Genomic DNA, 20,737 nt, shown 5'->3' with positions numbered 1-20,737 from the left:
TAACTTTGCTGTCCCCTTCCTCTTGCTCCCAACAGGACTCTTTGGCCTTTGGCTCCTCCCTAGCCTTCTATTTTGTCCTCCAGTCCTCTAGTCCTCTATATATGGCTGGGGAAAGTTCCTTTATAATGCTGGCTAGTGGATCTTTGATCTCCTGCTGGAGAGCTCAACAGATCTTTATTTTCTTTTAAACTTTTTGTTGTGATTTGGAAGAAGGTTTACAGAGCAGATTAGTTTTCCATTCAGCAGTTCATACATAAATTCTTTTTCATCTCATTGATTGCCATCCCCATAATGTAACATATTCCTCTTCCTCCCTCTTCCCCAGTTCTATTCTTCCTTCTTTACTAACCCTTCTGAACTTTATCTTTGGGTTAATGGTGCTGTGTATGTCTCAACTAGTTGATTATTCTAAAGTGTGCATACCTCCTTAATGTACTGCTCCCTACAGACCTGTCTATTGTTTGGCTGGAAGAGCCGTGGAGGTGAATTCATTTTAAAACCTGAAGGGTTTCTGTCTGACCAGTAAGCTTGGACTCTTTGATGATTTTGAGTTTTGTTTCACATTTGTCTGTCACTGTTATCTAGGTCCTTCTACTATGATCCCTCTCAGAGCATTAGGTAGTAAAGTGGGCACTCTTTAGTTTTTCCCATCTCAGGGTTGTGGAGATGAGGCTCACATGGTCCATTAGTTTTTTGGGCTAATTGTTTACATTCAGAAGTTTTTTTTTAATCTACTTTTCCAATCTTAATGACGACCTTCCATTTTTGTACTCCATCTGTTTCCTTTTGTTTATCCCTAGCAGATTGCCCTTTCTTCTAACCTGTTGCAGCAGTTAGGCTGACTTGTTGGTCCGGCTTCATGGATTCCTTGTGGCATTCAGTGAACTGCATAGGACGAAAAGTTTCAGTCTTTATTTCCACTAACTTTTGATTGAAATCAAGCATTTCTTCCTAGTATAAATGTAGACAACTAGCTTTTGACTTCAGCACCTATAGAATTCAGTTCATTTCATATCATTTTTACAATTGTGATGCATGTCTTGAAATACTATATTCTCCTAATTGCCCCTTTGAAATTATAGTAATTATTAGATTTTCTGCTAGATAATATTTTCTATCCTCTAAAGAGTCCCTCTTCATATCTGAGGATTATTTGTGCCCTTGGTCTTGATGTTCCTGTCTGCACCCCCTAGACCCCTCAGTGTTCATTGTGTTGTTGTTAAGTGCTATTGAGTTGGTTCTGACTCATAACTATATATAGGGTTTTTGAGGAGCAACTAGAGCATTGAATCTGTCAGACAAGCAGCCCCAGTGCAGTTGAGCTCATTGACCAGCTGTGCAGAGTAGGTGCTCAGTAGATGCTGAAAAAGGAAGCTCTTGGTTTCCAGATTGACCCTACTGTAAATGACATGAGATCGTGTAGAGGTTTGTCCACAGTGCACCTGATGAAATGTGATGGAAAAATGTTTTTTAAATGGTTGGAGAAAAAATGTCATAATATTAATCATTGATCCAACAGAAGAATACTATAATGAAGACAGGTTTTAAGGGAAAAGCATATTTAATTGAGAGGTGAAATGGCCAGTTGAAGACTTGGGTAAGACTTTGCTGAGGGTTTGTGATGTTAATTTTACGTTAATGATATTTACATATTTATATAAATTTACTATATTATGTTTATGTTGTATTAATTATTGTATGTCACTAGCATTTTACTGATTCCACTGCTATTCTGACCCTTTAAACAACTTCTCAGAAGAGTTCAGATGAAAAAAGAAAGGTTGGGTAACAGAATTCATGCCATGTTTCTTGAGTGTGGAACTGAGGGCATAGAAACAACACAAGACAAAGTTTAAGCTGTTTTTCCTGTACGCCACCAGGTGGCACCACTGGCCCAGAACAACTTGGTTTCTGCCCAGAATCTGAAATAAGGGAGGCTTCTGAGAGCTATTGGTTGGTAGTGACTGTGTGCCAGCCACCAAGTCGGTTCTGACTCATAGCAACCCTGTATAAAAGGTTTCCACGGCTGTATAAGTCTTCACAGGAACAGATTGCCACATCTTTATCCCACGGAGTGGATGGTAGTTTCAAACTGCTGACCTTGCAGTTAGCAGCCCAGCTTATAATTTGACTGTGCTCTCAGGGTTCCTTCTGAGAGCCAGTGGTAGAGGGTGAAATCCCAGGGTTGGGCTAGCATAAGGGTAGGAGTGAGGGAGATATAATATATACACGTTTTTTTCTCTCTAGAGATTTTTGTAAAGTATATATTTATATGGCAGAAAGTGAAGCACATGATTAAATCGTTGTCATTTCATCTGATAATTTTTATTTTTCTTTTTTTTTTTTTTTTCTTTTCTATACCTGTAGTCCCTTCAGAAACAGGTAATACTTTTTTAATAGTCACTTTGTATTTCTGCATCTTGCTCTTATAATGCTTCTGTTTCTTGCCGTAAATAATGTAAAATTAATACACCTGACATATGGCATTGTTAAAAATTTGCATGCAAATTCTCACAAATGCAATTAGATTATGGCCAGTTGAATTTTCTGAACTTTGCATAAATCCTAGTTACAGCATTATACTATTTGTTCAATATCCCAAAAATGGTGTTATAAAATTTTAACCCTGGGTATTAATAAAATAGCTAATAACACTTCCAGCATTTACACTAGTGAGTGTTGGTCATACTGGGAAAAGCAGCGCTGAACTCTTGCTTCATCTAACTAGTGATAGTGGTATGGCCCAGAGTGACCAGAGTGAGGCAAGAATGTCTTAACAGATAGAGGCATTGGGAACGGCCCGGCTTTACTGAGGGCTTTGAATTTGAGGGAAATTCTCAAATCAAGGCATAGCCTGTCTTATTGAATCACTTTTTTTTTTTTTTTTTTTTGACATTTTCATTCCCCGTTTTGTCTTCATGCTAAGTGATAACACGTGAACAGTTTGTTCCTTCCTAAGGCAAGTACTGTAAACAGAAGATTTCAGGTCAATAGGTAGTATTGACAACTTAGGCTACTTAGGAATGGCCTCCTAACACAGACCACCTCGTAGGCAGCAAGTAAAGCCTGATTCCATGAAGTTTTAGGAACTCCAGTGTAGAAGTCACTTTTTTATTTTGTTTAGATTAATGCCAGTTCCTGCATCTTTAAGCTGTTTTTCTTGTACATTTTGACCTGAATTTGAACACAGCTTGACTCAGAACCTAGTCCTTCCTAAATACTATTCAGTACATACAACACAACACACACACTGCAGTGAAAAAAAATCTGTGTGGTTCTGTAAAATCTCTAGCTTCTTTGAGCTTTGATTTCTTGAATAGTGTTGTCTTTAGTGCTGAATTTCTAAGTAAATGCTTTATTTATTTAAATGTATGCTTTTCCAGAGCAGTATGATTACAGCATTAACAGGATAGATGGAAAATATAAATTTTTATCAACCTTTCCAGTAACTTCAAGATGACATAGAGTAGAACTCGACCTCAGTGAATTCCAAATGAGGCCAGATTTTTAGGGCCATCAGAGGCTTCTGGCTAAGAATGGGGTATTAGGAATACATGTATCTGGTAGAAAGCTTTTTCACAGTACAGACGTCTTCACTTGCCCGGTCCTCTACCTCCCTATCTGAGGCCTGCTGCTGTGGGGACCTCCATGGCAAGCTTGTAGCTCTTAGTCTTGCTACTTGTGGAGCACGGCTAGGTGGAGTTGGCGGCTAAACCCACAGGTCCAATGAATGATGCACATGCACAGACACACACCCCTCTTGTGTGAGGAGAGGAGGTAAGAGCTAGCCAGGCTTATGGTGCCTTGACTGCATTTGCCATCTTGAATCACTTTGCCCACTAGGGAGATAATGTGTATTATACAAGGGCAGCTCCTTAACCCAGTGCCACCAAGTCCATTGTGACTCACAGTGACCCTACAGAACAGAATAGAACTCCTTCATAGGGTTTCCATGGTTATCAGTCTTTACAGGAGCAGACAGCCTCATCTTTTTCCCAAGGAGCAGTTGGTGGGTTTGAGCCGCTGACCTTTCAGTTAGCAACCTAGTGCTTAACCACTGTGCCACCCAGGCACCTTATATATACCAGGGTAAGTCAGGAAGTATTGCTACTGGAATTCCATTTCATACATGCACAGGTTTATTCCAAACATGTCTAAGCATGTCTCTCTCAACAGTGGATGTCTATAGACTAGTTCTCTTAGTATATATAATCTTACTGTCAGTAAGGTGCCTTAAACAAAAGAGAATACTTTTTGTGCCATGGGAAAAAAATGATTGGAGGTCAGGGCTGATACCAAATTTTGAACAAAACTAGGTGATAGTTAATTAAATCATTGAAGCTGTGCAACAAGTTTATGCTTCCCCACATAAAAACAATTTTTATACGGATCATGAATTTTAAGTAAAGACCACAAAGATGAGCCAAGAGAGAGAAGACCATTAACCTTGACAAATGAAGAAGCTGTGGAACAAGACCGTAGGATTGCCACTGATGACGTAGCTCCTGAAGGTGGGGTCTCACTGTGGTTCAGCATTTTCAGTTTTAAGTAAACATCTTGGTCTCAACTAGCTCTATACTTGGCAAATGCTAAAGGCATTGTGCGAAGATCACCTAGCCCAAAGAACTGATCTTTCCATCTGTCTTTTAAGCAGGATTGAAGCTACTGAAGATTACTTAATGAAATGAATTATAACCAAGGATGCATCTTGGATTTATTAGCATGATCCAGAGAGTAAGGTCCATGCAAAATAGTGGCTTCCAAGGGGTGCTGCTCAGCCAGTTGAGTTCAAGGCAGTAAGATCCACTCAGTAAGCTATGGCAGCTGATTTGGGGTTATCTTGGTACTTTAAGAAAAAAAAAAAAAAAACCACTGGACAACCATGTGGGTTTATTAGGAAGAAGTTTTAAGAGACTGGAAAACAACATTGATGAGAAAAAGGCCAGGAAAATTGTGCTAAGAAATTTTTTCCCATCACTACATGCACCTGCTCATTCTTCAAGGGTAGTAAAGACTGTTTTACAAGAAGTTCTTTTGTAAGCCTTATCTAATACACCCTCCAACCTTCATTTTGTTATTTGGACTTTTTTTTGTTCACAAAACTCAACATTGTAAAAGACCACATATGAGTCCCCTGAGGATGCGAAAACCTGGTGTCAGTGGAAATATGCAGAATTATCAGGGAAGAGTTAGAAAGATGGAAACACTGCCTTCAGAACTGTATAAAAGATGGAGGATCTGTCGAGAAACATTAGCCTCGTGTGTTGATGGATTTGTTTTATAAAAAGGTTCTGTGATTTTATAGCAATACTTTTGGACTTATCCTCATAGAAATAATGCCAAGTTAAAACTCCTTCTGGAGTTCACTTTTGAAGGAAACTGTAAGATTAGCTGGGGGGGGAGGGGGGAGGCAGAGCTCCCTGTTAGAGCCAGAACAGCAGAATAGCTCCCTAGCCCTGTGGTAGGCGGTGTGCCCTGGTAGTCATGCCATTTTAATGCAGCCTATATCTACAAAGCTTTTTCTCATACTCAGCTGGAACTGGCCTGCCTTTAACTGGCTTCTAATTTCCAAGTAGAAAAACTTACCTATGCCAGACAGCAGCTTCAAGGTAGTTGAACAGCTAAGTCAGCTGAACACACAGGTGCCACTATGCCCTCACATGCCAGTGCTCCTCAGAGACAAGAATACAAATGAGTGAGAAGATGGAGATGAGAAGTCCAGGGAAGCCTGCCATCTGAACTGTTGGGACACAGTGGCTTCAGGGAAAGTGGATTTTATGAAGGCATGGGCCTAGAATGGCTAGGAGTCTGCTAGACGCCTATCACTTCAGATAGGCGTGGATTTGAAAAGTTAAAAAACCATTCCCATAGGTTTGACTGCAGACGTTCTGAAGGTATATGTAATCCAGGGGTCTATTTCACAAAAGAGATCTTGCTTTGAATGGGTTCAGAGCAGTTTTCTGGGTCACTTCTGAAACACACAAGTAACATTTTTATAGAAATAAATGAATTGTATGAATACCTTAATATTTGTTTCATGTGACAACATTCTTTGGGAAAAGGTTCTGAGATGTTATCTGTGAATTGAATCATCTGAGAGAGTAAGGATTAGATGTGAACATCTGAGAGTGTAGTGCTGAAAAGTGATCTCTTTATACTAGGAGGTCACTTGGGACCATGAGTTTTTTAAGCATACTTCTTTGATCGTTGATCATTCCTTTGTGTATTTGTGTAGCCTATTGTATGGTGTTTCAACCAAAACCATCCTTTGCAGATGCTTTTACTGACTCTGCTATCAGTGCTAAAGTAAATGGTGAGCACAGAGAGAAAGACCTGGAACCCTGGGATGCAGGTGAACTCACTACTGCTGAGGAACTGGAGGCTTTGGAGAACGATGTCGTAAGTCAGATTCCTGCAGTGGGTATCCTTGAAAGTGAATCTAAGGTCTGTGTGGTCTGTATGTGGTTTCCCATCTCATGATATTAAGTTATGTCATATAAATATATACTTCATCTCCTGTTCCCAGGCAATAAGAAAATTATGTGTTTTATTTACTTGTTACGGGTTAAGTAGAAGTGCTGTCTATTCTCTGGGCAAACTCATGAATTATTTCAGTTTGATTAAAATAAATCACAGCAAGTAATTTATAAATGTCAGTTGGGAAGCATGGGAAAATTTGGAAATGCAGCATATTTTGCTTTAAACACTCTGCAGAATAAGGCAGTCTAAGGAAAATAATGTCTTGAATTGTCTGTTAACTATACCTAGAGTTGAGGTCAAAATAAGACATTCTAGACTTTTTGTTGAGGAAGAGAACTCATTAGTAAAATATAGTAGTTAGGTTACATTAGAAAAATCCTGAATGTAAAGGCATAAAGAAAAGTAGCTTGCCAAATACGAGTGTGCTTAGGCACAGAATTTGAATTGGATATAGAATCTTCCATTGAAAAATCTGTATATAACAAATTTAAGCTTGATGTTTAACGCTTTGTTTACCTAGTTATGAAACTGGAAATACGTGGCAACATGTAATTAGTAATTTTAAAACTCTCGAGGGTTCTCGGCCTGTGCATCCCCACACCCAAAGGAGGCTGTGGAGGACTAGGCTCAATGTCAGAGAGGCACAGAGACTATAGATGCTTTCTGAAAATGTTTACCCAGACTTAAACACACATAAACTCTAGCTCTAAGAAGTTTATCTAGTCCATAATATATCCATATGACAAGCACATAGTGAGAATTATTATTTTGACAGCATTGTTCTGGTACCAAAACTTTGGAAACTTAAAAAAAGTCCATCAATAAGGCATAGGTTAAAGAGATTTATGGTACCTCTATTCAGGTGAAATACTGCATGTCTATGAAAAAGAAGAGTATGCTGATGTGGAAAGGTAGCCAAGATTTTTTTTTTTTTTTTAAATACATTGCAGAACAGTAAGACCCTACTTGGATTTTAAAAGGGGGTGAGGGAGAGAGAGAAGAAACAAATCTGACTATATTCTTGTATATGCAAAGAGGATGTCTGGAACTATGTCCAAAAAGCTGTTAATACTGGTTATCTGTGTATACCGAAATAGGGAGATAATTACTTTTTACTGGATGTTTTTCAACATAGTTTGTTTTTTGGTACAGAGCATATACTACATAATTTTATAGCATCCCTAGGTAATTGTTATTTCCCACCCACATGTAGTTGGGCCTAAAGAGTGGTTTTACTAACGTCAGTAGACATCACATTCTTACTGGAGTAGCACAGGAGAAACTAGGGTTCAAGCCTAAGAGTGGAATATGCCATCCGCATGGCTTGTATGAGGGGGGTAGCAGTATGCGCTATATTTTGCCCTTACCCAGCAGTCAGGCTTTAAAAAAAATGTTGGAACATTAGAGAAAGAAGCGATTACACTCTGGTAGCATGGTAAGTTACAAGTTAGACTACTAATCTCAAGGTCACCAGTTCGAATCTACCAGCTGCTCCACAGGAGAAAGCAGAGACTTTTCGCACCTATGAAGATTTACAGCCTTGAAAATCCTATACAGGGTTACCATGAGTCAAAACCAACTTCACCACACACAGCCACCACCAACCAATTCACCAGTGAAATTTTGTCCCCTTGCCACTGATTGGTTGGCTTTTAAAAAAATTAAAGATTGCAGTCTTACTTTTGAAAACAGTAGTTTTCTTTGGTTCCCTCAAAAAATCATAAAGTTGTAGAGCTGTTTCCACTGCGGTTCTAGGTTAAAGCACTGACTAAGGCTAGAGTTACAGTTGCTCTTAATGAAAAAACCACGTCTAAGACTTAGCTCTTACCACTCCGTCCAGTGGTTACGTGCTCACTTTCTAATGCTACCTTCCCAGCAGAAAGGGAAGCATGGTGCAGATCTAGTACCATGGGTCCTATCTTGAAGGCTTTGTTTGCCCCTTTGTCCTCCCAAAACCCAGGTCTGTGCTTTGGGCTGGCAAAAAGCACCGCTTGTCCTTCACAGACTGATGAGCTGTGACCTTAAAATCAAACATTGGCAGGGGAGAGGAGGCAACCATGATATGAAGGGTCTTGTCTTCAAGACCCTTTATTTTTTATAAAGTAACTAGAAGGTTTTAAACTTTTACTAATAGCCCATCAAATTATTGTTCTGTACACTTAATAACTTGCAGGGTCTGATAGTAGATGAAAAGCTTTTCCTTAAAACATCTGTTAATGTCCCTGGCTCAATTTTCAGTAAAGCTGAAAATTGATTGGTCTATATGGGAAACAACAACACTAGTACACAACCCATAGAATGGTCAACCTTTTAGATCAAAAGAGTAGCATTTACCCAAGAACAAAGTTTTATTGGGTTGGAAAAGAAGGAAGCCTAGAATAGAAACAAGAAACACAGGAAGGAAGGAAAGAAATGTGATGTTACATTGAGGGCAGTCAGTCAGTGAGATGAAAGAAGTGTGTATAATTGGTTAGATGTAAAACTGATGATCTGCTCTGTCAATCTTCACCCATCTCACATAAAACGTGTAAAAAGAAAGACAGAAAATGTGTTGAGATTTTGATGTAGTTTTAAATTTTCTGAATTTTAGTAGTGTGTTACATGTTATTGCTGTTGTACTGCTATTTAAATGAATTAAAGGAGACAAATTGTTTTTAACATGCTTCATTTTCTTCTAGTCAAATGGATGGGATCCCAATGATATGTTTCGATATAATGAAGAAAATTATGGTGTAGTGTCTACATATGATAGCAGTTTATCTTCATATACGTAAGTTTGAAAGGTTGGCTTTTATTTTGGTGCGTTTGTTTTTTATTTTCATCAGACACTTAAACATTACATTAATATGTAATATTTAAGTGCCCCAATTGGAGTTTCAGTCAAACACTTAAGTGAAAGAGTTATTGTGTTGTTACGTAGGCTGATATATTCCCACTAAAATACTGAATGTAGTTTCTATATATCATCATGTTATATTTAATGTAGTTTCTGCATATTCTAATGTTATGTTTTAAGTATATTTTTGTTTTGTTGTGAAGTTATAAAGCATGTAAATTTGTTGCTAGGGTAAAGGTTATGGGTGAATGGTCAGTTTAGCCAGTTTTTGAAAATGTCTTCCTGCTCCCAGGAAAGGGAAACGAGGATACTTAAACCTTGATGACTGAATGCTGACTAGATCACCTTCGTTCTTACAGTTTAACTGGTGTCGCAAACTCTGGACTTCCATAATGGTTGGTTTTGATCGATACATAAACCATGACTAGAAAATACTTACTTTTCTTTTTCTTTTTCTCATGTTCCAGGGTGCCCTTAGAAAGGGATAACTCAGAAGAATTTTTAAAACGGGAAGCAAGGGCAAACCAGTTAGCAGAAGAAATTGAATCAAGTGCCCAGTACAAAGCCCGGGTGGCCCTGGAAAATGATGATAGGAGTGAGGAAGAAAAATACACAGCAGTTCAGAGAAATTCCAGTGACCGTGAGGGGCACAACGTAAATACTAGGTATTTAAAGGAACTCATGATGTAGTATTTTGGATACGTAACTCAAGGTCTATGGGAGAAGATGTATGGTTATATTTCATCTTCCTCTAATGTAGCTAGATAGAAAATGCAATATGGTCCAACGTTCTTTTAGAGAAAAGACTATGGTAATTGTGGAAAATACATTTGGGAGTCAGTTCTATGGAAGCCAGTGTTGGAGATACAGTGATAAGCAAGGAAAGATATTGAAGGGCTGTTAAAGAACAGCAACCAGCTGGGGAAACTTCAAGTTTTGTGATTACAATGTGATTTGCTAGATTAGAGGTTGTATTCAAACGTTTAGGAACTTTCCAGGTGAGAGGAACTACCATAGCCTGTGTGTTGCAGAACACCTTACAGAGAGTGGTAACATTCAGTGATAGGATGCTAGGCTTGTCTGCCACTCAGAGAGGCGTAAGGGAGAGGAGTTTCTTGCCAGGTGAAGAGGTATATGCAGAAGAATGGTGATGTGAAAGGATCCCACCAGCTCCAGAAAACTAGTAGTTTCATATATCTGGAACTCAGGGTGCATTTTGGGGTGCAGTGGTGACAGTTGGTGATAGGAGCTGGGACAATGAAAACAGGGTGGATGGTTAAGAATTTTGTATACTATGTTTTAAAATATGGCATCTTATAAATAGGGGCAGCATGAAAGAATTCTGGGGCATTGAGGACCAGTGGAGGCATGCTAGTTAGGATATTGAATTAGCACATGCATTGAAATAATTCAAATATAAGAACTTGATAACCAACTGGACCAGTGATAGTGAGAGAAAGGGGTGGCCCTGAGGTTTTTTTCACAACTAAACACATTGACAGTTGTACTGGTGATGAGATGGGAAACATGGAGCCAGATTGAGAGAGACAGTGAGGCCCAATCTTGTGTGGTTCATTGAGTTCCTAGGACATGTGGATCTGTCATTCATATGTGTATGTTGAAAAACACCTGCTGCATGCTACGCAGAGTCTCCAAGGAACTGGCAGTTTAGAGTCTTGTGATTGGAACTGAAGTGTCAAGTTCAAGGGAAATGGGGACTGTGGGATTGATAGTGTGGATTTGTACTTCTCAGTCATGCTAATATTGAAAACATACAAACATACAAAAACAAAACAACCAAAAAAAGATCTCAGAGAAGATAAAGTTGAGATAGCCAAGAAAGAAGCAAGTTTCAGGCAGACCCTGTTTGCTGGAGTCAGCCCCAGAAAGGCCAGATCAGGGGAGAGTGAACATATATCTGCTGTACTCTGTGGGATGAGAAAGACCAGAGGCTAGACCTCAGGGTATGACGCAAGAGCTAGTCAGTCTGGTTCAATGCTGAGCCTTTTTTATAGCAAATTTTCTCCGCCGCTTAAATTACTTATAGATAAGTTTCATTGGCCTGATATCCAGTGATTTAAAGAATCTCTCCTTTTCAGGGAAAATAAATATATTCCTCCTGGACAAAGAAATCGAGATGTCATCTCCTGGGGAAGTGGGAGACAGAATTCACCGCGTACTGGCCAGCCAGGATCGGGCTCTGTGCCATCAAGATCCACCTCTCACACTTCAGATTTCAACCCGAATTCTGGTTCAGACCAAAGAGTAGTTAATGGAGGCAAGTATTTTGACCAAATTTGTCAATGTCGTTAATCAAATATACACTTTTCTAAGTATTTACAGCAGTTTGCATAATTGATTACAACTTTGAACAAAATTTTGATTTTTGTGGAGCATTTTTCGTTAAAATTATTTACTTTTGTGTGGATATCTGACGAGTAGACAGTGTTGTCCAAGTCATTGATTTGTACGTTACTTATCATGAAGAAACAGTTGTGTGCTAAGATGAAGTGCTAAATATAGCTCAAAGACATACAGTTGGCCAAAAAATACTCCACATATGAGGAAATTGGAAACTTTGGGTAGGTTCTCTCAGTTTATAAAAGCACATGCTTGTTTTAAATAATAAAAGTATTTGGACATAGAAAACAATATGTAACACTCAGTCATACATTTTCATTAACTCTTTGCTTATACAGAGATGCTTCTAAAAGTTTGTGGAAAAATGGAATTAAAAGGTAATAGAATTTTTCCATGTACTTTTTGAAATCCCCAAGTATATTTTATATTCTGCTTATTTCGAGAAAGGACTTTGGAGGTAACTGACAAGAGGTGAACCAGGGTCATGTGAAGAAGAAAGGAATGAATTTAACAACAGGTTAAAACAAAAGAAATGTCTGCTTTTAGTAGAGAAACACAAGTTCCAGGTTGAATGTAGCTTGTATAGCTTGTAAATTTTTACAATTATAAGTCAGGCATATATGGGTAGTATGAAGGTACTGTAATTGACATTAGCATTTGGGTATGTCAGCTGATTAGCTTATAGAAAAGAGGAGGCACTCCATTTTAGCTGCCTCCATTTGAAAAATGAGAGACAAAATAGAGGACACCAAGTTTCCAATTTCATTTGTTTTCATTGAGCCTTGTCTCCAGAATTCCTCTCCAAATGAACACATTTGAGTATTTTGTAAACATAGTTTTTGGGGGTAAAATTTCTTTGCTACCTGAGTTAAGAACCGTAATTGTTCATGAACTGAAGTTTCAAAGTCAAAAACTACAAGAGATTCTAGAAAATGTATGATACTCAAGTGTGTGGAACTTACGGAGAGGAGACCTGGACTAGTTCCTAAGATCCAGGTAAGTAGTGTGTGCATTTCAGTTGTAGCTTTGTTTTGACCTATGTGCATCCTTCAGTCTTCATTTATTCGTTGGTGACTGCTCTGTAGTTGCATTGTTCCTTACGCAGTCTCTTGAACGAATATGTAACTGTCCCCTTTCTTTTTTGCAATTGAATTAGGTTAAGATACTAGCTTTTGAGAAGGCCATGAATAGTAACTGTTGTCACTGCTGTGACTCTAGAAAGCAGTCCTGATGCTTTACTTCCCTGTAAATGGCACTTGCTCAATAATGCTTCAAACTGAACCATAGGTTCAGTACGTGCTAGATGAAAAGCACAGATGATTTAAGGAGCCACCATTTTGAATTTAATATAATAGTCATTATTTTCATTATGCTTCAAAAGCTAAAACGAATATAGTCAATAATTTTACTCCTAAATTCTGTGATTTATTGTGTGAACTTTATCTCATGTATGTTGGGCTCCTTTTAATAAATGGTTACTGAGAAACAGTTCTAGAAGCAAGAGTAGTAGGCAAAGTCTTAACTGTCTTCTTCAGTAGTATTTGTAGATCCTGATTAACCCTTTGGGAACGTGTATTCATTTAAACAGACTTACTTTTAAGGAGGTTCAAGTAAAATGTGAATTTATGTCAGTTAAGTTATGCTAAAACTTAGCACAAATCAAATGACTGTCCTCAAAGGGTTAAAATGTACAAGAAATCATTTTTGTCATTTTACTTTTTTTTCTGTTTACTTTTTTCCCTCATTTTTTTCTTTAGTTTTTATACTTTCCTTCATATCATTTGTTCTGTCAGGTGTCCCCTGGCCATCGCCTTGCCCATCTCCTTCCTCTCGCCCACCTTCTCGCTACCAGTCAGGTCCCACCTCTCTGCCACCTCGGGCCGCCACCCCTACACGGCCACCCTCCAGGCCCCCCTCGCGGCCATCCAGACCCCCGTCTCACCCCTCTGCTCATGGTTCTCCAGCTCCTGTCTCTACTGTGCCTAAACGCATGTCTTCAGAAGGTACAATACCACAATTTGTTCATGTTTCTGTTTGTCTTTGTTTAACTCCTGTGTGAGTTTATAATTACAGAATAGTTTCCTCTTCATTATTTAATAACCTATAATTTCCGTGTTTTAACTTTAGTTTATTAAAGCTATTTTCTATTAACCTTTTGTTGACTAGAGAGAAATTTGATACGTGCTGTATGAAGCTATGAAACTCCTCCTGAGCTGTAAGAAAGGGTTGGTCTCCGCCCGGTGTTGATGTCCCTTACCATCCCAAAAAGTACTCCCCACAGGGCTTGCTCCCCTGTAATGTGCCTTGAGAAACGGAGGAGCTCTCTCCCCAGCTTTTGGACCCCTTGTGAGCCTGTTGCTGAGCAGTTCTTTCTCCAGGGCACAGGTAGCTGTGGGGGCCTAGGAGCCTTCTTGAGAGGACATTGCAGCTGACTTCAGATTACAGCTCAGTACAGAATTTAAGTGCTTGAGGATGGAAAACATTCACTTTGAATGTTATGTAGGAAAAGGCTACTTTAATCTGTGAGAGTCCTTGATCACAGCTAAACCAAGCAAACCCTAAGACACCAAGTTAATAAAAATGCTGTCTATATGTTAGGTTTGGGGTAGTAGTTTGTTTTTGTTTTTTAGTTTTTGCCCTTGTCAGTAATAAGCATGAAATCTTGTAAACCTTATTCCATATTTGTTAGTAAATTCATCATTTCTATGAATCAAGTGCATAGATGTGGTATAGAGAGGTCACATTCTCATTTAAAAGCACTGTTTAAATTTAAAGCCTATTTTCTAAATGTTAATGTCTTTTTGAGAGTATTTCAACATATTGGTGTGAAACTTAATCTGATATGTGTATTAAACTGACAATCAGTATAAATTGTGTTTTGAATTGTGAAGTTTTCTGCATAAGCCTCTTTCCTGGAGAGAGCCATGTTGTTTGTTTTGAAGTAAATTGTCAACAAGCAGAGAAGGGCCGAGTGCTCTTGGCTGAGATGTTTGTTCTTGAACAGCAGGTTTCACTTAGGTTCAAACTGGCCTCCTTCTCAAAACTGCCAGTAATAGTGGCCACTCAGGGGAAAGTTAAATTCTGCTGAAATATTTGCTGTGGTTCATTGTTTGACGAAGTGATGTTTTATATCGCAAGGGAATAATAGCTAAAGCATGAATCTTCAGTTTGCCACATTAGGCTGAACTATTTTGAGAAACAACCCTCCAATATTTAGGCACATTGTGTTTCCAGTTTTCTTTCTCAGTGATTTGAATTAAAATGCTTTCTAGTCAGGCACTGAAGCGTTTTTGAAGTGTCCACTTCAAAATTGAAACTATTAAATGTAATATTGCAAATTTTTTTTTGTTTTTTACTTCAAGAGAATATATTTTGTAAGTTAATTATATTATTGAAAGGAGTGAATTTCCTAAGGTTATGATTTCATGGAGCCGTGCCAAGGGACTTTTGTTTCTTTTCTATTGAGCAAAGTGGAATAGTACAGGCAGGTAGCGTAGTGGTTACAAATCGGGCTGCGAACTGCAAGGTCAGCAGTTCAAGATTACCAGCTGTTCCGCGGGAGAGAGATGAGGCTTTCTGCTCCCTTAAAGATTTACAGCCTTGGAAACTCTGTACAGGGTCGCTATGAATCGGAACCAACTCCACGGCACATCACCACCACCACCACCACCTTATTTTATTGCACTTCCCAGATAACTGTGTTTTTACAACTGAAGGTTCGTGGCAACCCTGCCTCGAGCAAGTCTGCTGGTGCCGTTTTCCAATAGCATGTTGCTCACCTTTGTGTCTCTTTCACATTTTCATAATTCTCACAATCTTAACAGCTTTTAAAAATATGCTGTTGTACACTTAATAAACTTGTAGCCTAGTGTCCATGTAACTTTTATGTGCTCTGGGAAATGCAAACATTCAAGTAACTCGCTTTATGCGCTATTTGTACCCAAATCTGCAGTATCTCTGACGTATGCCTGTATATAAAGGCAGATACCCAATTTTTAAATCATTCTTTGATAGGATGTATATCTCCAGTAGAAAATTGTTACATGGCGCGCTAGCATTCTTAAGCTCGTGTGCACGATTACATTCCTAGCCGCATGAGCTGATGTTCTGAAGAGTTTGGCAGTGGAGTGGATGAAGAACCCTAGCTCTCAAGGAGAGAAGGGTATTTATGCTGAGTGTGGGCACAGCCAAGTTCTTTAGGAAGAACCATTCTGTCCGCTGTTCTCACCTGGTTGCCCTGTTAAAATGCACTGCAAGCTATGTGAGAAGTAGAAATGAATAACTAACAGGGTGCAAGATTAAGGCTGTAGAATTTTGACAACACATATGGCCCATATCCCCCCCAGTCTTAATTGTTCTGGTCTTATAAGTAACACATTCTCTGGAAATTTTTCAGTGCAGTGCAGGTGAGAGCTGTTTTAAGCCATGGTTTGTAAAATTAATCACTGTGGCAGGAAAAATAGATTATTCTTAAGATTTGGGAGAAATTTAAGAAGGGTATATACATGCATCTCAGTAGTACAGGGGTTTATAAAGATTAGAAGTTTTTCATCAAATAATGCCTTTTTTTCCTTTCCGATTTTAAAAGTAGTATGGAAATACTTGGAGAAGAAAGCTACAGGTACAGGGTAGAATAAAAACTATTCCATCATGTAGCCACAGCTACTATTAATATTTGATTATAGTTCTTTATTTTTATATACCTACAAATAATAGATAAAAACAAATTCTCTGAAGGGTTATGATTTCATATTGTTGTGATTTCTTGCCATCAACTTCATTCTTCCCTTTATTTTAAAATGAAGGGAAATAAAATGAATTTTGCTCATAAACTTTTGTGGCATTTCACACATTGGTATGGGCAAAAAGATATATGAATCTGTTTTTAAATCAAGTAGCTACTTCTGTGGCGTGAATGAGAGAGTGTATGTGTGTTTGTATGCGTGGGTAACAGAATGTTGTGCTGATGGACTTTAGGGCACTGATACGTTCGCTGTTCCTCTCTTAGGGCCTCCAAGGATGTCCCCAAAGGCTCAGCGACACCCTCGAAACCACAGAGTTTCTGCTGGAAGGGGTTCCATTTCCAGTGGCCTAGAGTTTGTACCCCACAACCCACCCAGTGAAGCAGCTACTCCTCCGGTGGCAAGGACCAGTCCCGCGGGGGGAACATGGTCGGCTGTAGTCAGTGGGGGTAGGTAAACACCTGGCTTCCAGCAGAATGACTGTGTCCATTTGTCCTTTTATGGGATGTCAAAAGGGTTGAGCTCAAATGCTGGGATAACCAGGAAATGGAAAGCCTACATTTTATTCCAAGCAAACATTACTTTTTCACTGTGTTTGTTGTAAACATTATGCGATGCTTTTAAATTTCTGTTTTTCCAGCAAGCTGGTCTACTCTATGGGATCGTGATGAGATTTCTTTGTGAAAATAAACATGAATATACTTCATAATTTTATTAAGTGCCACTAAAATATAAGACAAATGAGCACACAGTACCATTTGAAGGGCCTGTATTTTATGTCTTCTATGTTCACTGTTTGATGCCACATTTTCTTAAGTCTTACAGTACAGTGTGTTTTCATAGCGTCTGAAGGTGAAACCGATTCCCAGCTGTACTTCCCTTTTCAGGAATATCCAACCCAAAGTAGGAGCCAGAGCTGTCTGCAATTTGTCTAAGGAGTATAGTACCAGCCACTCTTAACAGTGTTAAAAATAGACGTGGATGAGATTTTTTAGTTGGGCTGGGACTGTTTTGCCTCCTTTGCAGTCACATTCCCTCCTACTTGGCATCCATAGTATCTGGAGAGCCAGGGGCATGTGGTAGTTGCTTGTTTTTGTGTTAATCAGTCCACAAGTCCTTTAAAAGAAAAACAGACCGTTAAACTAAGACAGAGTATTCAACTTTATATATGTCTGATTTTAGCTTATATACACTATCTACTTCGTTTTATGTAATATATGATTGACAAATTTTCTTCCCTGGTTAACAACAAAATACAGTTTTTCAAAATTTAAGAATTTTTTTCCTCTGAGCTATACTTTTAATTATTTGATAGTATTCCGATTCCTTGGAACTGAATTTTGAGACTCACAGCATGACTATAGAGCAAGAGAATAAAGCTGAGTTCTTAGTTAGAGCCATACCCAGAATAGGTTTGATCTCTGTACTAACTGGAAAAATGACAAGTGTTGAATAATAGTTGCCCCTGATTATCCTGATATTATTTGGAGTAGGAAGTTACACTAATATTAATTAGGGGTCTGCTGTCATTCTTGCTTTTTTTTTTAAATGAGGTTTTCAGTCCTGCTCTTTAAGATAATGTTGCTTTCTTGATTTTAAAAATTAGTGGTTCTCTTGCCTTAGGAACCACTTTCCAGCTTCTCTTACAATACTGTGTTTTACTTGTACAACTGATTGTATCTTAATGGAATTACTACTTTCCGTTGTGGGGCAGGAGGGAGCGAGCGTTCAGTCTTACTTAAGAATTAGTCATTGCTGTTTTCCAGTAATAACTGTCTCCACTGTTCCTGAGGCTCTGGGAAGGAAAGCAGGGTGGTGGGATGAAGCGTAATGGGGCAGGGATCGGCGAGCGCTACTTTCTTTGGACTTCAGAGAAACCTAGCCCTTTGGCAGAAGTGATATTTGAGCGGAGAATTTAATGGATAACTTTCCCCTTTCTTCTAGTTCCAAGGTTATCCCCTAAAACTCACAGACCCAGGTCTCCCAGACAGAACAGTATTGGAAATACTCCCGGTGGGCCAGTTCTTGCTTCTCCCCAAGCTGGTATTATTCCGACAGAAGCTGTTGCAATGCCTGTTCCAGCTGCTTCTCCTACAGCTGCTAGCCCTGCATCCAACCGAGCTGTCACCCCATCTATTGAGGGTATGTGAAGAGAACTTTCCAAATCTGCTGTTGTTTGTGAAGCTGAGTGCTAAATGACATTAAATTAAGTAGTACTGTTACTGTCTGTCATCTATTGTTGAATGTGTGTAGTTATCAGAATTAGCATTCCTGGATCTTAAATGCCTGTATAAGTGAAGTTACCAATGGTTCATATATCTGCAAAGTAGAAAAGCCTCTTTTTCAATGGAAGTGTTCATTTCTAAAAAGACAGGAAGCTAGAATGTTTTCCCTTTTGAATTTTCTAACTCCTGTCTGACTTTGATTTTTTTTTTTTCCTTTTAGCTAAAGATTCCAGGCTTCAAGATCAGAGGCAGAACTCTCCTGCAGGGAATAAGGAAATTATCAAGGCTAATGAGGCATCCCCTAGTTTTTCAAAAGCTGAAAATAAAGGTTAGAGGTTTTTTGTTTTTTTTTTTACTCCAGGCATAATTGGGAAATAGTTTGCCTAATCTCGTGCCCAGTACAGAGTTTATTTGGGTCAGTACTTTTTCTTATTTAAATGCCAAAAATCCGTAATTAACCATATTGAAGTTATTTTTGTTTTAATCGGCTTTATTTTCATCCCTAACTTTCTTTACTGAAAGAAATTATGTTAAATATTAGAAGTAAATATATATCTAACAGTTCTTAATTTTACAGGTATATCACCAATTGTTTCTGAACATAGAAAACAGATTGATGATTTAAAGAAATTTAAAAATGATTTTAGGGTAAGTATCATATTGGACTAACTAAGTAGAATATGCAAAAATTAAGTATTGTATGTACATTCAGAAACATGGAAGGATGTGTGCTGAAAGTTAAACATTCTTAAAATTGTCTTTGCCTATGCTGTATGCTTTAAGTGAGGTAATAAAAATCACGAGATTCCTAAAGAATGATAACAGATTTCAAGTAAAAGAGATAATATTGCTGACCTTGAAAGCCGCCATGCACATAGGTTGCCATTTGACGCTTGCATAATTCTTTTGTTCCATGAAGCTCAGTTTAAGTAGAGCTGGTGCAGTGAGTGTGGAGGTGGACTTGACTGTGGGACAGTTCTGAGAAACATTGTAGACTTACCCTTTGTGCACACATGTATTGATTTGTTGTAAATCTTCATAAGATCATTTCTCCATTTGAAGACAGGCTTTGCTAAATTCTCATCAGTCCTTGAGAACTCGTCTCTGTTCTCGCACATTATTTACTATAACATGCTATAGAGACCATAGTTGATTTTTGAGACCAACTCCAGAGTCATTTGGACACTTAGCTACTTAGAGGAAAAACCCTTGGTTTTATCTCCCTTTATAAAATTGGCTGAATCAAAAGGTGAACAAATCAAAGGCATAAGACATCCCTTTTCCCACCTGTGTTCCAGCTTTCAACAAAATCATAATAATTTGACATTAGATTCGTTCTTATTGACCACATTCAAAATGTATTATTTCCATGCTTGAACACAGTTATCCTCCTCAGCCTGAATACTCTAAATGGTATTGCTGTTAAGTACTGTAGAGCTGGTTCTGACTCAAGAACCCTAACTACAGGGTTTCTGAGGAGTGAGTTTGAACCATCAACCTTCCAGTTCAAGCTAACCTTGCAGTCTAGTTCTTAACACCAGACTCTTCATAGTTCATTTAAATTTTGAGGTAATACTTAATTCATGCAAATAATACAAGGAAAATTGAATGTACTTATTACTCAGCTGACTAAGTCAAACATTACAGCAGTTAAAATTCCTGTGTGTCTACCCTTTCTCAACTGCTTCTCCCTTTTCCATTCCTGAGGGTGGGCATACTGATCCTGTATAAGTGGGTCTGAACCACTGACCTTGAGGTTAGCAGTTCAGTGCTTATCCTACAGTGCCACACCAGGACTCCTTTTTCTCCTAAGCAGTTTATTTTTTAACAGTCATCCAGTACCCTTTGAAGGTACTGAATTTATTCTCAAGGAAAAGTTTTTTTTGTTTAGTGTTTGTTTGTTTACTTTCAAGCATATGAGTTAGTATTTTTTGGTAAGAGATTTCTTTACCTATGTTTAACATACCCAGTTCTGTCATTTAAAGTACAAAGTTCTTTTTTTTTTTTTTTTTAGTTTAGTTTTTTTTGTTGTTTTTTTTAAACTATATTCACAGACTTGTGCATCCATCACCACAGTCAATTTTAGTGCATTT

The 20,737-nt window shown here is 38.4% G+C and overlaps 1 protein-coding gene across 1 annotated transcript in view; it reads left to right on the top strand.

The window, feature by feature from the left end:
• The window catches only part of ATXN2 (ataxin 2), a 170,041-nt gene that overhangs the window by 112,119 nt on the left and 37,185 nt on the right, over positions 1 to 20,737 (top strand). The window contains exons 4-12 of the mRNA XM_006865425.1: positions 6,275 to 6,399; positions 9,159 to 9,250; positions 9,784 to 9,981; positions 11,416 to 11,594; positions 13,471 to 13,680; positions 16,686 to 16,868; positions 18,364 to 18,561; positions 18,865 to 18,972; positions 19,222 to 19,292. Coding sequence (XP_006865487.1) covers positions 6,275 to 6,399; positions 9,159 to 9,250; positions 9,784 to 9,981; positions 11,416 to 11,594; positions 13,471 to 13,680; positions 16,686 to 16,868; positions 18,364 to 18,561; positions 18,865 to 18,972; positions 19,222 to 19,292 — 1,364 coding nt within the window. The remainder of the gene's footprint in view (positions 1 to 6,274; positions 6,400 to 9,158; positions 9,251 to 9,783; positions 9,982 to 11,415; positions 11,595 to 13,470; positions 13,681 to 16,685; positions 16,869 to 18,363; positions 18,562 to 18,864; positions 18,973 to 19,221; positions 19,293 to 20,737) is intronic.

This window comes from Chrysochloris asiatica, unplaced genomic scaffold, assembly GCF_000296735.1.
Source record: "Chrysochloris asiatica unplaced genomic scaffold, ChrAsi1.0 scaffold00078, whole genome shotgun sequence".
NCBI classification, from domain to species: Eukaryota; Metazoa; Chordata; class Mammalia; order Afrosoricida; family Chrysochloridae; genus Chrysochloris; species Chrysochloris asiatica.
This window is presented reverse-complemented; position numbering and strand designations above follow the sequence as displayed.